Genomic DNA, 13,392 nt, shown 5'->3' on the forward strand with positions numbered 1-13,392 from the left:
CCAGTGTTCCTGCTGGGCCAGGACAACTTCTACTGCAAGGACTCAACTTTGTCAACTTAACCTCCTTGGCCCTGAAAGCCAGATAAGCAAATTAACTTCAGTTTAAAAATTGAGGCGTAAATTCCTAGACATGTTCTTGTTTCCAATGGTTATTTTATTATAATAATCAAGAGACTTGTTCTACATTATGTGCACTATCTTAAACATGTTTAAACTTGCAAATTGACTGTAGGATTTTGCAGTTGGGCACCCAATAAATATTGTTAATCGATTTAAGGGTGTTTATTCTCTGCTTTATCAAGTGCAACAGCTCTAAGGCTGTGCTAGACCATTAGTCACCAGCATGCGTATTAAGATCTTGCCTGGCTATGTCACTGTGTGGTGCTGCTATTTAATCCTCTGCCAAGGAACCTGTCAGGTGCCAAGCACAACCTCTGCCCACACCTCATCAAGGGAGCAAATCGCCTCCGTGATATTCTATATGATGTTTGTAAATCTTTACTGTTACACAGAAGCTGCTGTTAATAGGAGGAAGAGGTGGCAGGGGAGGGAGGAGGACTGCTAAACACAGCGGCAGCTGATTGCTAAGCTGATCTCACCATCAGACGCCAGGGTCTAACACTTCAGAGTGACTTGCTTCCCCTGATTTCTGAATTGAGGTGAACGGTGTCCATGATAAAACCCATCTTGCTGTTAGGAGGGCGGCAGGATGAGTTTGTGATTTGCCTGATCATTTATGTTCTGCTGCATGGTCACTTAGCAGAATTCTCCTGTGCTAATCAGGGTCACACAATTGGGCCAAGATGACTTTGGCTGCAGGGCCTCAGATTGTGAACTTGACTTCCTGGTCCCTGTGGGTCAAGTAAGCAAACTGGCTTTGCTTTAAGCCTTGAGGTTTAAGTTTCTAAAAATGTTTTGTTTCTGATAGTTATTTTATCATCATAATCAAGAAGCAGAATGTATGAGGATTGGAAGCACAGACTTTGGAACCAGGTGCCAAGGGTTCAGATTCTGCTTGTGCCTCCTACCAGCTGTGTGACTTTGGGGAAGGTAGTTAATCTCTCTTCAAATGGGGATAGTAACATTACATACCTTACAAGGATAAGCCAAGTCTCTGTAGCTGGATATATAGGCCCACATACAGGTAGAAACATACATGTTCAGATACTCAGGAAATCTGAATACATTTTTAAAAATTTATTACTGGTTTTATTAGAAAGGCAGAGAGACAGATTTTCCATCTACCAGCTCACTCCCCAAAATGCCAAGGACAGCAAGGCTGGGCTAGGGTGACGCCAGGAGCTGGGAGCTCATCCGGAGCCTCCTCCTTGGGTGGCAGGGACACAAGTACTTGAGCCATCACCTGGTGCCTCCCAGGGTCTGCATTAGCAGGAAGCTGGAACTGGAAGTGGAGCGAGAACTCGAATGCAGGCATTTCTGTGCAGGGGTGGGGAACCTTTTTCTGCTATTTGGGTATTTATAACATCATTTGTGGGCCGTACAAAACTGTCAACTTAAAAATTAGCCTGCTATAGATTTACTGCATTTTGAGTCCTCCGGGGTTGCCTTGGCAGGGCCAGACCAAATGACCCACAGACTGAATGTTCCCCTGCAGGTGCAAGCGTCCCAAAGCAGTGTCTTAATCACTCTGCGAAAATGCCTGCCCCTGCATTGTCGTTTGTGACTTTCATCCCTTCTCCTCACGATTTAGGATTTTTTTTAACCTGCTTGTTGTCATAGAAACATTTAAATGTGTAACTGTCAAGAGGTAGGTGGTACTGTGACCTGGAGCTTTCCTGCAGGCTCTTCAGTTGCCAAGGCTATCGATGTTTCTGTTTGGATCTCACTTTTTCATACATTTGTTAACAAGTTTCATCACTGCATTCTTTTTCCTATTTTTAAGATTTTGTTTACTTATTTGAGAGGTAGAGTTACAGATAGTGAGTGGGAGAGACAGAAAAGTCCTTCATCCGCTGGTTCATTCCCTAAATGGCCGCAATGGCCGGAGCTAGGCCGATCTGAAGCCAGGAGCTTCTTTCAGGTTTCCCATGTGTGTACAGGGGCCCAGGCTTGGGCAATCTTATCCTGTTTTCCCAGGCTATAGCAGAGAGCTGGATTGGAAGAGCAGCAGCCAGGATACAAACTGGCGCCTGTATGGGATGTTGGCGCCACAGGCGGAGACACAGCCCACTGTGCCGCAGCACCGGCCCATCATTGTGTTCTTAAGGGACTGATTGGGCAGACTTTCTGTTCTTCCACTAATCTGACTATGCCTAACAAGAATGGGCTGAATTAGGTGGATTTGGACAGTCTTATAACACTCAAAACTCAAAGAAACTTGATTAACCTTGAGCTGCTTGGGTAGGAAGCCCAAGTGCTGGGCTCCAAACTCAGGCTATGGTGTGGAGAGGAAATAATACATTAGAAGGGAGAATCAAGACCAAAGCATTTCTGATAGGGTGTAAAAGGTACAACAGACGAACTGTTTAAACAGTGCATGAGGGAGACCTGGCTTAATGCCAGTTAGTGCAGGGTTGAGTGTACTTTCTTAGACTACATGACTGTAGAGTCCAGAAGAGAAAGAGGAAGGGCCAGGGGAAGACCACACCTGGTACACAGCCTTGCAAGAGCGAGACGGAGTGGCCAGAGCAGGACTGAAGGAGGAGCCTGGAGGGCAGAGGACTTGAAAATCTTCAGACAGGGGAAGGGGCAGGAGAGGGCGTATTTAACAACATCCAAGGCAAAGTGTCCACCAGCCAACAAGACACGGTCTGCAAGCCTGCTAGTGGCTAACCTGTTGTCAGCTGGAGAAGACCCAGCTGAATCCTGGGGCCAGGTTACTGTTTGCAGCTATTGGATGAGTTAGCCAGCAAGGGCTCTAGGTTACCTCCGTTTCCCCCGGGCAGGTTGGGATCCCTGTGTGCACTGATGGCAGGGGTGCATGTGGACTCACTGGGGGCCGGAGGGCGCATCTTGCTGTGCCAGGGCCTGAGCTCTGGGAGGATGTGTTTGAGGCCTGGCTGAATCACAGGAGTTGGGCTATGGGGGGGATTTTAGCCTGGGACCCTTCCAACTCGGGTAGCCTGGGGACTTCGTTACGTCGCTCTGCTTCCCAGCCTGCTTTGTAGCCTACGCTTTTTGTGCTCTTGTGGCTTAGCTGCAGTGTTCCTGAGGATGTGGGGAAAGGGGTGGTACAGACACCTGCTGCTGGCCAAACCCACTTAGCTTCCGAGAGCGGGTTAATTGATCAGTGTCTGCATGCGGAGACAGTGAGAGGTGCCTGTTTTGCCGTGACTTAGGTTGGGAGCACTGGGCAGGATCATCACTAATGCATTAGAATTCGTTTCTTTCTTCGTTATTCCCTTCCTCTCTGACTCCATTTTCCTCTCTGGTTTTTACATGATTGCTGCTCGGTCCTCTCCTAATTCCCGCCCCCTTTTCCTCTGAGATGTTTACGTGTTGTTTCTTGTACTCTAAATAAACACTGAACATTGTCTCTATGGTTCTGTCTGATGAAGTGTGTGTGTGTGTTTGTGTGTGTGTCTGTGTAAATGCAGGACACATAGGCGAGAGTTATGCAGTGTGGGGTTGATGAGCATCGTACAAATAGTGCAGTGAAAAGGACATTTTTACGCAGATATATAATTGATTTCTCTGATCTTACACATAGAAATTAAACTAAAAAAAAAAAAAGGCAGCCGGAACAGCAGCCTTAAAAATCCCATGAATCCTACCACCCGGTGTGGTTTGAGTTGTGTTGCCCAGCCGGGGAGAACCTCATGCTGAGAGCGAGTTCCTGACATAGTGACCTCATTCCCAACGCTGCCTTTATCGGCAGCGGCAGAAGCTGCACTGGCTGGCGCGGGGCGAGCTGCGCTGGCTGCCCGGGCTGCGAGCCTGGCGGGGATGTGCCAGGAATGACGAGATTGGGGCTTGCAAAGACTTGCACGGCAGCTGGAATTCATGACGAATAGCTCACTGCAGCTAAACTTTGATCCAGTGTACAGTAGAACCGCCTGTTACACACAGGAAGGAGATTTCGTCCTTCATCACAATGAAAAGCCAGCCTTAAAAAAAAATAGGACAATGTGTCAGGTCTATAATTACGGACTGGTGAGTATATGACGCTAGATCAATTTTACTGTGTGTGCTTTCTTCAAGCATCTGGAGGTATGTGCCCTTTTTACTGTTTTAACAATGAAAAAAAATTGAATTGGTGCTGATGCATGCGCGGGGACCTGGGTCCCTTGGAGACGCGGATGTGCCCCCTTGCAGTCCCGTGCCTGGGTCTCGGCGCTGGACAGACAAAGGAGCCTGCCCAGACAGACAGAGGCTGTAGCTTTTCTTGGAGCGATGACTCATTCCAGCTCACAAAGGATTCTGGGCAGGCTGGTGAGAAGTCAGCTTGGCTGATCCGTCCCTATGACTTCACTTTGCAGAGAAGGAGCAGAAGAGGAGTGACACTGCAGATTCCCGAGGCACTGCAGTGGGATGTTGCTAAGTGCGAGTGGCTGTGATGCACGGGCTAGGCGAGGCACAGGGTCCCAGCTGTTCTGTGCAAATAGGATAAAAGAATGCTAAAGAGGATCCTTTTTTTTTTTTCTTCCTTAAAATAATGTTACCAGGAAAGCCCACTCAGAAAGCCTTTTAGAGGTGCTTTCTGCCAGCTCCTGAACTGAACTTGTACCAGTATCTCAAGCCCTGAATTGTAAGAAGAGCTGAGAGTTCTGGAACTCATTTTGTAAAGTAGATCTATGAAGGTAAAGTGCGAGATTGCTGTCCTGTCCCATGGGCCCTCTGGAGCCAATCGGAAATGCTCATCTAGGATAATTGTACTCGAAAGTTTACTCTTTCTTCTTATTACAGATTCTAGGACGTCCATTTCTGTTACTGGCTCCTTCTTGTGCTTGGATGCAACCCCCTAGCATGCACCAGGCTTTAGCGCCAAAGCTACCTGGGGGATGGAGCCAGTCCAGAAAGGGTCAGGTAGGTTTCCCCTGCTTTTATTTCAAGCGTTGTTGTGTGCAAGGAAATATGGGCAAATGTCTCCAGCACCTGTGATCAGGGTGTGTTGTATGCTGGACAGTGGTCTCCCTGTGGTGGTCCCCACCCCCATGGCCTCTGTCTGCAGCAGTCTGGAGCCTGCAGGTAGGCTGCCAAGCACAGGGGACCCCACCCACCCAACTCATCCCAGGTGTCACATCAACACTGGAGCATCAACAGCCATAGGACTTGCGAGTAGGAACCTCACTGCCGCAGACTTCTGTCAGCCATGTGTGTTTTTCACTCCTTGGACAGAGGCATTCAGTAAACATTATTTGAAATTTGTTTCTTCTTCATTAAAACCTAGTCTCTGAAATTCTGCGTGTGATTTGGCCTGTTAACCTCCATGCAACGCACTAAGATCCAAGGAAGGCTGATTGATTTGCGCAGAGACCATTTCCAAGACTAACATTGTATGGAGGCTGAGGTTAACTACTAAGGAAGTCAGCGAATTTCACCACGGTCTGCCTGACGACTCAGATTATGACAGAGCTGTTTTTCTTACCACATCCATGTGCTTTTCCCAACAAAAGCTTTTTTCTTCTTTAAAGATTATAATGAAATGATGTTGGTTCTGCACATTGAATCACATGCTACGTGTCCAAAGTGAAACTTGACCCATCTAGAAGCACAGTTTTACCACCTCGTTAAATGTATGGAGCTCTGGTTTATTAATGATATTCCCAAGAGTCTCGAACCCCTTATGTTATCTGCAAGATTAATTAGAACACTTTTATATAACACGAACTCTGTTTTAGGTAGGACCTTGAACATCTCTTTTCTCTTTACGGTCACATCCATCCCCATAGCTCACCCTTTCAAGGAGAAGAAAACACGTTTCCTTTCATCATCATCAAGGTGGCTCTTCTTTGTGTCCTCAAAGCAAAGCTGAGGATGTTAAGTTGGCTATAAAGGGCTTTGAGTTAGGAGAAGCACAAGCATGGGATGTTGTGAGTTTAATTATATGAAGTCCTTACACCCATCCCTTGTGCTCTGTTAGGATCTCCCACATAAGTCCCCCTCAGAAGGAGAGCATTTCTTAGTCCTTGAAATGCCTATGGGAGAATTAATTTGGTAGCCATTCATGTATTCTTGTTACAGTTCTAAGGGTGTTTGAACAGTAATGTGAATATTTTATAATTGCTTGCGTTTCCACGCGTCTGTGTCTTGTTTTCCCACCTCACTGGTAAGCTCAGTGAAGGCAGGGGTCAAGATCCATGCCTTTTTCTACAGTCTACAGCTTCTGACAGTTCCTTATGTGTGGCAGCCACTCAGTACGTGGTCAGGTAAGAAGGGCGGTGGCTGCAGTGATCTCAGTTGTGAATTTTAAGAATCCTCACGGGGTAGATGAAAGGGGAAGGTAGACCACAGGCCCATGCAGGACTTGCTGTAAAATCTGATTGTTCTGACCTGGAGGTGGGGTCACCACCTGCAAGGCTGCCTTGTGCAGCTGGTGGAGGCCTGTCATCAGTTAAGGACAGACGTGAATGTGGGGCTCTGAAATGTGGACATCGGTTGTGCTGGACTTGAGTTTCATTGAATGAGCCATCCTTAAGCGAGGAGACTGCTGAACTCTGGAAGTCCCTCTTGTGAATCCCACGGGACATTTTCCTTGGGAGAGAGAACCATAGTGGCTGTTCCTGTTTTACATCCCATCAGAAATTGTGTAACTCCCAGTGTCACTGATCTTTTTCTACATGTTGCGTATCCATTAACCAAGATGCTTGGGCCCAGACATGTTTCCGATTTCAGACTTTTTGGGATTGGGGAACATTTGCATAGACTTCACTGGTTGAACATCCCTTATCTGAAAATCCAAAGCCAGAAGTGCTCCAGTATCTGAAATGTTCCAGAGTTCGGGCATTTCTGATGTCAGGTTTCCAGGTTAGAGCGGCTCAGCCTCAGCTGTGGGTACTTAGTCACCTGCTGAGTTTCCTTTCTCTTCCTTGTAGAGAACTGGCCCAGGCCTAAATTGGAAATTGACCAACTCTGTCTCTGATACCCTTGTAAGTCAATCTGTGCTATTTCCGGACTGCTACTGCCCTTCTCCCCCAGCCCAGTGGTGACAACCCAAATGTTAGATGTTGATAGATCTTAACTTTTCTGCCTCCCAGCCAAAATATCCCATTCACTCAGTACGGACACTCACCGCTAAGAATCAAGAGGAAAGCAATCTGGTTGTACTAACTTGTTCTAGGTTAGGAAAGATTGCCGTTTTCTTTGCCCAAAGATGGTTCAGCTTTTAAAAAAGACTTCTTTGTACTACCAAATGAATTTCCTTTTGGTAGAAATTGAAATTCTATAAAAAAGTAAACTGGATAAATCTGTCATCTTAGGGAAGATACTATACTGTTAACTATTAATTACTTCTTAGCTATCAGGGATAGTATCCACATCAACATCTATTATCTCATTTAATCACCTCAGTGACTGCGAGGTAAACATCCCGGTGTGCATTTTACAAAAGGGGAAATTGACACTCAAAAATTAATTTTTTCCAAGTCACAACTGATGGGGATAAGAAAACTGGGCTGTCAACCTAATTTTTTAAATTTGTATTTATTTATTTTCATTTTTTATTTGAGACAGACAGGCACCTCTCCCATCCACTGCCTCACTCTTCAGTTGCCTGCAAAGGCTCAGGCTGGGCCAGGCCAAAGCTAGGAGCCACAAACTCAATCCCATGTGGATGGCAGGCACCCAAGGGCTTGAGCCATCACCGGCTACTTTCTAGGATGTACATTAGCAGGAAACTGGAATTTGAAGCAGAGCTGGGACTTGAGCCCAAACACCCTGATATGAGCTGTGGGTGTCCCAAGTTTTAACTGCTTCAACAAGTGTCCATCGCGTGAGCCTACTGTTTTGCCTTCAACTCCATGGTCTTTACCTCTGTCTTGTAATGCCAGCCTTGGAAAGAAAAGTTACTTCTGGGTATAGTGAGTTGGAAGCGTTCTCTGTGTGTCTGTTCTGACTGTTCTGATGCTGTGGACTTTCATTCAGTCCTCTGAATTCTTAGTGTGTGTTTGTTTTCAGAAAAACCTGTGTAGCAGTAGAAGGGGTGGTAGGATGTTCAGTTATTGGGGAGTCAGTAGCAGTCATTCAGTCTAGTTTTGTTAATTGGAACTATCTATTCATATTTGGGCTACATTTAATTAGGCCTTCTCACTTTATTAGAATTGCATATTGCCAAAATCAGTTCCAGTGCAGTTGTTACAGCTAAACTGATGAAGCAAAGGTTGAGAAACATCTGGGATGGTTTTAACTTACAATGAGGACAGAGGAATAATCCTGGGGATGTGAGATGGATTTATAGGACTGTAGCTGAGAAGTGCCCTCAGTGGCAGTGGGAGAATCCGGTGTGTCTCCAGTGATAGACTAGGCTCTGCCGTAGGCTGGAGATGGAAGGAAGGTGCCTCCTGGCTAAGCAGGCATTCAGGTTCTGTCCTGTGTGGAATATTCACTTATGGTAAAGAAAAGGAAGACACTGTTTGACACAGAAACTCCTGTTAGCCAGGTATCTTACAGAATTGCATGAAATCTGAGAGATCTTCATTGTTGGCTGCTAGGACTGGTATTTCATTGTGCTTTTATCCCTGGTGGTAAATGGCTTGAACTTACTTCTGGAAGAGGGACCATAGAACAAGGTAGCAGTGGGTGCTGGGAAACATCTTGCAGGTAGCAGGGCCTTGGGTGTAAGACCTGTAGATTGAACCAGCATTGGAGTCGCCGCCGTGTGAACAACACTCCGTTCGTTTCGATTCCCTGGTGCCTAACACACACCGTGCTTGTACTAGCAGCTGTTGGTCTGTCACGTGGAGCCTCAGTGAAGGTGTGAATCGCTGAAGCATGCACTTGGTCAGATGGCTCATGCTTCCACCCTAGCTTTACAACAGCAGATCTACTGCAGGTAGCAGGTGGCCCCAAAGTGTTAGCTGTGGTGGTCAGAGAAGATGCCTGGAGTCGAGTCTGGGCACGGTGAAGCTGGCATCCTGGCCGTGGACTTGCACGCATCACCGTCCTTTGGATGCACTTCTATGGCTGCTTCTCTCCTCTCTGGCAGTTGCCAAATCTCAGTCCCGAGAGCAATGGCTGATATGACTAATGAAAGCGTGTAACTGGGAAGTTGGTGGGTTTCTTCTGTGAACCAGTAAGGCGATTGATAGGTCAGTTCAAGTAGCTACGGTTCTGTGCGTGAGGCAGGTAACAGCAGAACGATTCAGCTGACACTGGGGAATGTCAGTGCATTTTGTGGGCATGGCTTAGCCACCATGATTACTCCTGTGGGACTTGGCTCTCCTTAGAAGTTTCTTGGTAACTCATTGCTAAAGAACAACCTCAATAGGAGCCTCCTGTTGACATTCTCTCTTTTTTTTTTTTTAATTAAAACAGTTTATTCAAATAATAGCTTAGGAATTAGACTTTCCTTAAGAGACCCATCAGATGTTGAAATAAAGCACTACAAAACTTTAGGAAAGTTGTTAATAGAATTTCTAAATATTCTAAGAATTCAGTTTTTTTAATGTCAAGTTTCTTTCCATTGAGGGTTGCAGTAAAAGCTCACCCATAAATTTCTGAAATCGATGGCATTTAAAACAAACCCACTGTAAACTGGTCAAAGTGCTTTTTTCAATGCCAGTTTTCTTTTAAATTTCAAATACAAACATTTGAAAGTCAAATACAGTAATCTAGTTTCAAAGGAAAGCTACTTAAAACGTAGCAGCATGGGAGTTAATGGGAGCCACATGCTCTGTCTCCCTGTCGGGGCTGTGGTCTTCAAGAGAGTGTGTGGGAAAGCAGTATGTGTTTTCTTAGAGCAACTTTTTAAAAAATATTGTAGCAGACCTTCTGTTAAAAGAAGCACACCGTATTTACACATAAAATAGGGCTTAATAAATTGAATTAAATAGTAAAACACAAGATTTGTCCAATGCTGTACATCAGAGAAGTTATTCACTTAACTGTAACTTCAGAGTAACTTCTGATTTCCCCAAACCCAAGGACATTTACTATAAAACTTGGCCAATTAGTAGCTCTGTGAATAGTTTGTTGAAAAGAGTAGAGTTGCATTGTCCCCGTGCCACTGTGTGCTTTCCAGACACGTGTGGCTGTTTTTATGAGGAGCCAGAGTATCTACTCCACGTGCTAATTTTACTGGCATCCATAATTTTAACTTTAGTGTTAATTTCGGAGAACAAAAAAGGCAGGCTTTGGTCCTGAGGAACACAGGACTTTGAATTAGGAAGAGTAAATTATGAAGGCTTTATTACAAGGGAAGAAATTAATAGCCAATATAGTTAGCCATTTCTTTTTAAATTAAAGCCTGCTTTTTTTCAGATCAGATGAGCGTTAAAGTAGTTTCGCAGCCCGGTGGAGATGGAGCTAGCCGGGAGTGCGTGTCGTGCTGTTATCCAGAGTCCTGCTGCCTCTGTAGGAACTTGGAAATTTGGAGCCTGAAAGACTCTGTGCATCTTTCCATTCAAACCCTCATTTTACAAGTGAGCACAGGCACAGGGTGCGTAGTTTTGTTTGAAGAGACTGGGTGCTTATCCAAAATACCTCCTTGAATTTTTACCTTGGAAATTCTCCAATTACAAACTAATACAGTTTCAGAACTGCATTTGTAAGTCGGTTGTTTTGACACATGAGCCTCAGTAAGGTCACTTCAACCAGAGTGTAGATTAAATTAACATTTTCATGAAAAATGGTGCTTTAAAATGGACAGGATAATTCATACTGAATGCTGGTCCAGGAAGAGAAAGGTGGATTATTTGAAGAAGGATGAAGTGGAAGATGGATGTTGGGGTACTTTCAAGGCCATCATTTACTGTGATACTGTGATGCAGTTCCTTTGGGGAGATCGTGGCTTTCCTCTTCTTACGTCGTCGTATGAGGATGGTTACTTTAACACGAAATGGAAAAGGGCACATTTGCTTTTCTAGGAGGCATCTTTAGGAAATCTGCAAATGTCATCCAGGGAAGGATGACTTGTCACAAGTCACAGCCTAATTGTGTTGCCCTCCCTCATATGCAAAGATTGGGTTGTTCAGAGGACCTGAGTTAGTGATTGAAAAATGAAAACTGCTCCTAAAGGCAGTACTTCGTATCATTCTTTGGCCCACACCTAGAACCAGGATGCAAAGAATTTTGGAACTGGGTTGCCTAAGGCACTTGATATATTTATAGGTATTTGAATATTTCTTGAAAGGATGAATTATGTGAGAGAATTATTTGAAGTCATTCCAACTAAAGAAACTGCCCAAAAGTTGGGAGACTAAAGAGAGTGTTTTTTTTTTTTTTAAATTTTAATAGAGTGTTTAAACAGTAAAAACGCACATGCTTGATACAGATCTTTCCTAGGGCGGAGAGGACAACTGTGGACAATACAGCAGGCATCTGCAGGATGGCCACCTGTGGCCCCAGGCCCTCCTTGTCACCCGCGGGAGTGGTGGTAGTCGGCACCAGTTCATTCTCCACAGTTGTCCAGGAGTGATTTTCTAACACAAATAAGTTATGTGATTCCTCTGTATGAAAACATGGGTGGTGCCCCAACAGCAGCAAGAATAAGATCTCAGCCTCCTGGTCTACCACGATCTGGCCCCTAGCCTGCTGCAGAGGCGCCCAGCGCATCCCAACTCCCCCCGGGCTCAGCGTGCTGCTTCCTGCTCTGCCCACACGCTTTCCTGCCTCTAGTGCAGGAGAGCCACCCCTCACGTCCCCGTCAGCCATGCCTTACACGGAAGCAGCATCCAGTTTAACCCACCTTCAAGGGGACTTCAGAAAGCTTGGGGAGCAATGGAATCAAAAGATGCATTTATTTTGGTGCAACAAGTTTTTTAATTCCATGCACTTTTTTTCATAATAAGCATTTCCATGAACTTTTTGAAGGCCCCTGGCATTTTGGATGTTAAATGCTTTTAAAACTGAAGTTTGCTTACCATTGTAATGTTTTCATGTTTTCTCACATTTTAAATTCACTTAACAGAAAGGTATTGGATCCTTGTTCTGTCCAAGGCCCTGTGTTCATTTTACCAGAATGATCCTAGATTTGATTGTAGAGATGACAAATATCCATTGAAACCTATATGTAAAAGGATGATTGTAAGAAAATAAACTTAAATGAAATCTCATTTACCCTTTCTTTTTTTTTATAACAATAGGATGGAAATATAACAGTTTAGACTTTATTAACCCATAAAATACTTTTGAGTTTTTAGATGAGTCATTCTTATGAAGGAATTCAGAACTAATTCTGAAGATAGAAAAATCCATCCATGTAAATTGTAGATTAAGTAATTTATAGCTCATGGTTTATGTAAAATGTGATGGCATTTGTAGATTATTGTGACTAATAATACTTTTACAGTACTTTCATTCTGTTGTGTTTGACAAGATAAATGTCCAGTTGGAAGAATTTTCTAGTAGCACACTTTGAGAATTAGTTGGCTCATTAAGTAGATAGATAGAGCATCCATAAAATAGTGGTAAACCTGAATAATATATCATGTTGTATTAAGAGATACCTGTGATTCCTTTAACACAGAGCTTAAATGCATATTCTAAACCTCACTTAACATATACTTATTTTTCTGTGTCAACTGCTATGTTTTAGGAGACTGATGTTCATGAAATTATTCAGGATAGTCTTAAAGACTGCATAGCTTAGTATATTTTATCTCTTTTAGTTTGTGTTTTTTTTTTTCAATTATTTAGCAAAAACATGAGTTAAATCATAATCCTTTAAAACATTGAGAAATTCCCTGGATTATGTTATAAATGGAGATTCATTCATTCAACAAACATTTATTAGGTGTTTGGGGTGAGCATTGCATCATTTTACATACTGGGAACGTGGTGTTCACAGTTCCTTTGGTCATGGATCCTACATCCTAGTGGGTGAGACACAGTAAATGAGTAAACACACACACACACACAGACACAGTGAAGACAGTCACTCAGTCAGTTGGAACAGCGTTAGATCTGGGAGTCACGACTGGGCTCCCTGAGGAGGCAGTGTTTAAATCGAGACCTAAAGGATGAGAACCAGTCAGATGCAAAAAGGTCCTATGGAGTTGAGAGAAAGCTTGGTGTGTTTAGAGAACAGAGGCGGCTGTGAGCGTGGCATGGGGAGGGAGGCTGGGACGGAGTAGACAGGGTGGTCCCAGAGGTAGGTGGGCACCCTCAGATCCTGTGGGCCCTTGTAGGACTAGTAGGGATTCCCGATGTCCCATAGGTGCTGTCTTCAGTCATTGTAGGATTCTGTTCAGGGAGGTGCTGTGCTGTGTGTATTCCCAAGGGGAACCTGGCTGCTGTGTGGACAGGGAAGAAGGCTGAGCATCATCGGGCCATGAC

The 13,392-nt window shown here is 44.5% G+C and overlaps 1 protein-coding gene across 11 annotated transcripts in view; it reads left to right on the forward strand.

The window, feature by feature from the left end:
* Positions 1-13,392, forward strand: part of STOX2 (storkhead box 2) — a 310,137-nt gene that overhangs the window by 270,291 nt on the left and 26,454 nt on the right. Inside the window, exon 1 of one of the 11 annotated variants that reach the window (XM_070068326.1) lies at positions 3,765-4,113. The exons of 9 other annotated variants lie outside the window; for them this stretch is intronic. Coding sequence is in view for 1 of the 2 variants with exons in the window: in XM_051832743.1 (XP_051688703.1) it covers positions 4,962-4,986 (25 nt within the window). In the remaining variant the exon portion in view is untranslated. Of the gene's footprint in view, positions 1-3,764; positions 4,114-4,946; positions 4,987-13,392 lie in introns of those variants that run through there. One more of the 11 variants, XM_051832743.1, reaches the window with a different exon arrangement.

This window comes from Oryctolagus cuniculus, chromosome 2, assembly GCF_964237555.1.
Source record: "Oryctolagus cuniculus chromosome 2, mOryCun1.1, whole genome shotgun sequence".
NCBI classification, from domain to species: Eukaryota; Metazoa; Chordata; class Mammalia; order Lagomorpha; family Leporidae; genus Oryctolagus; species Oryctolagus cuniculus.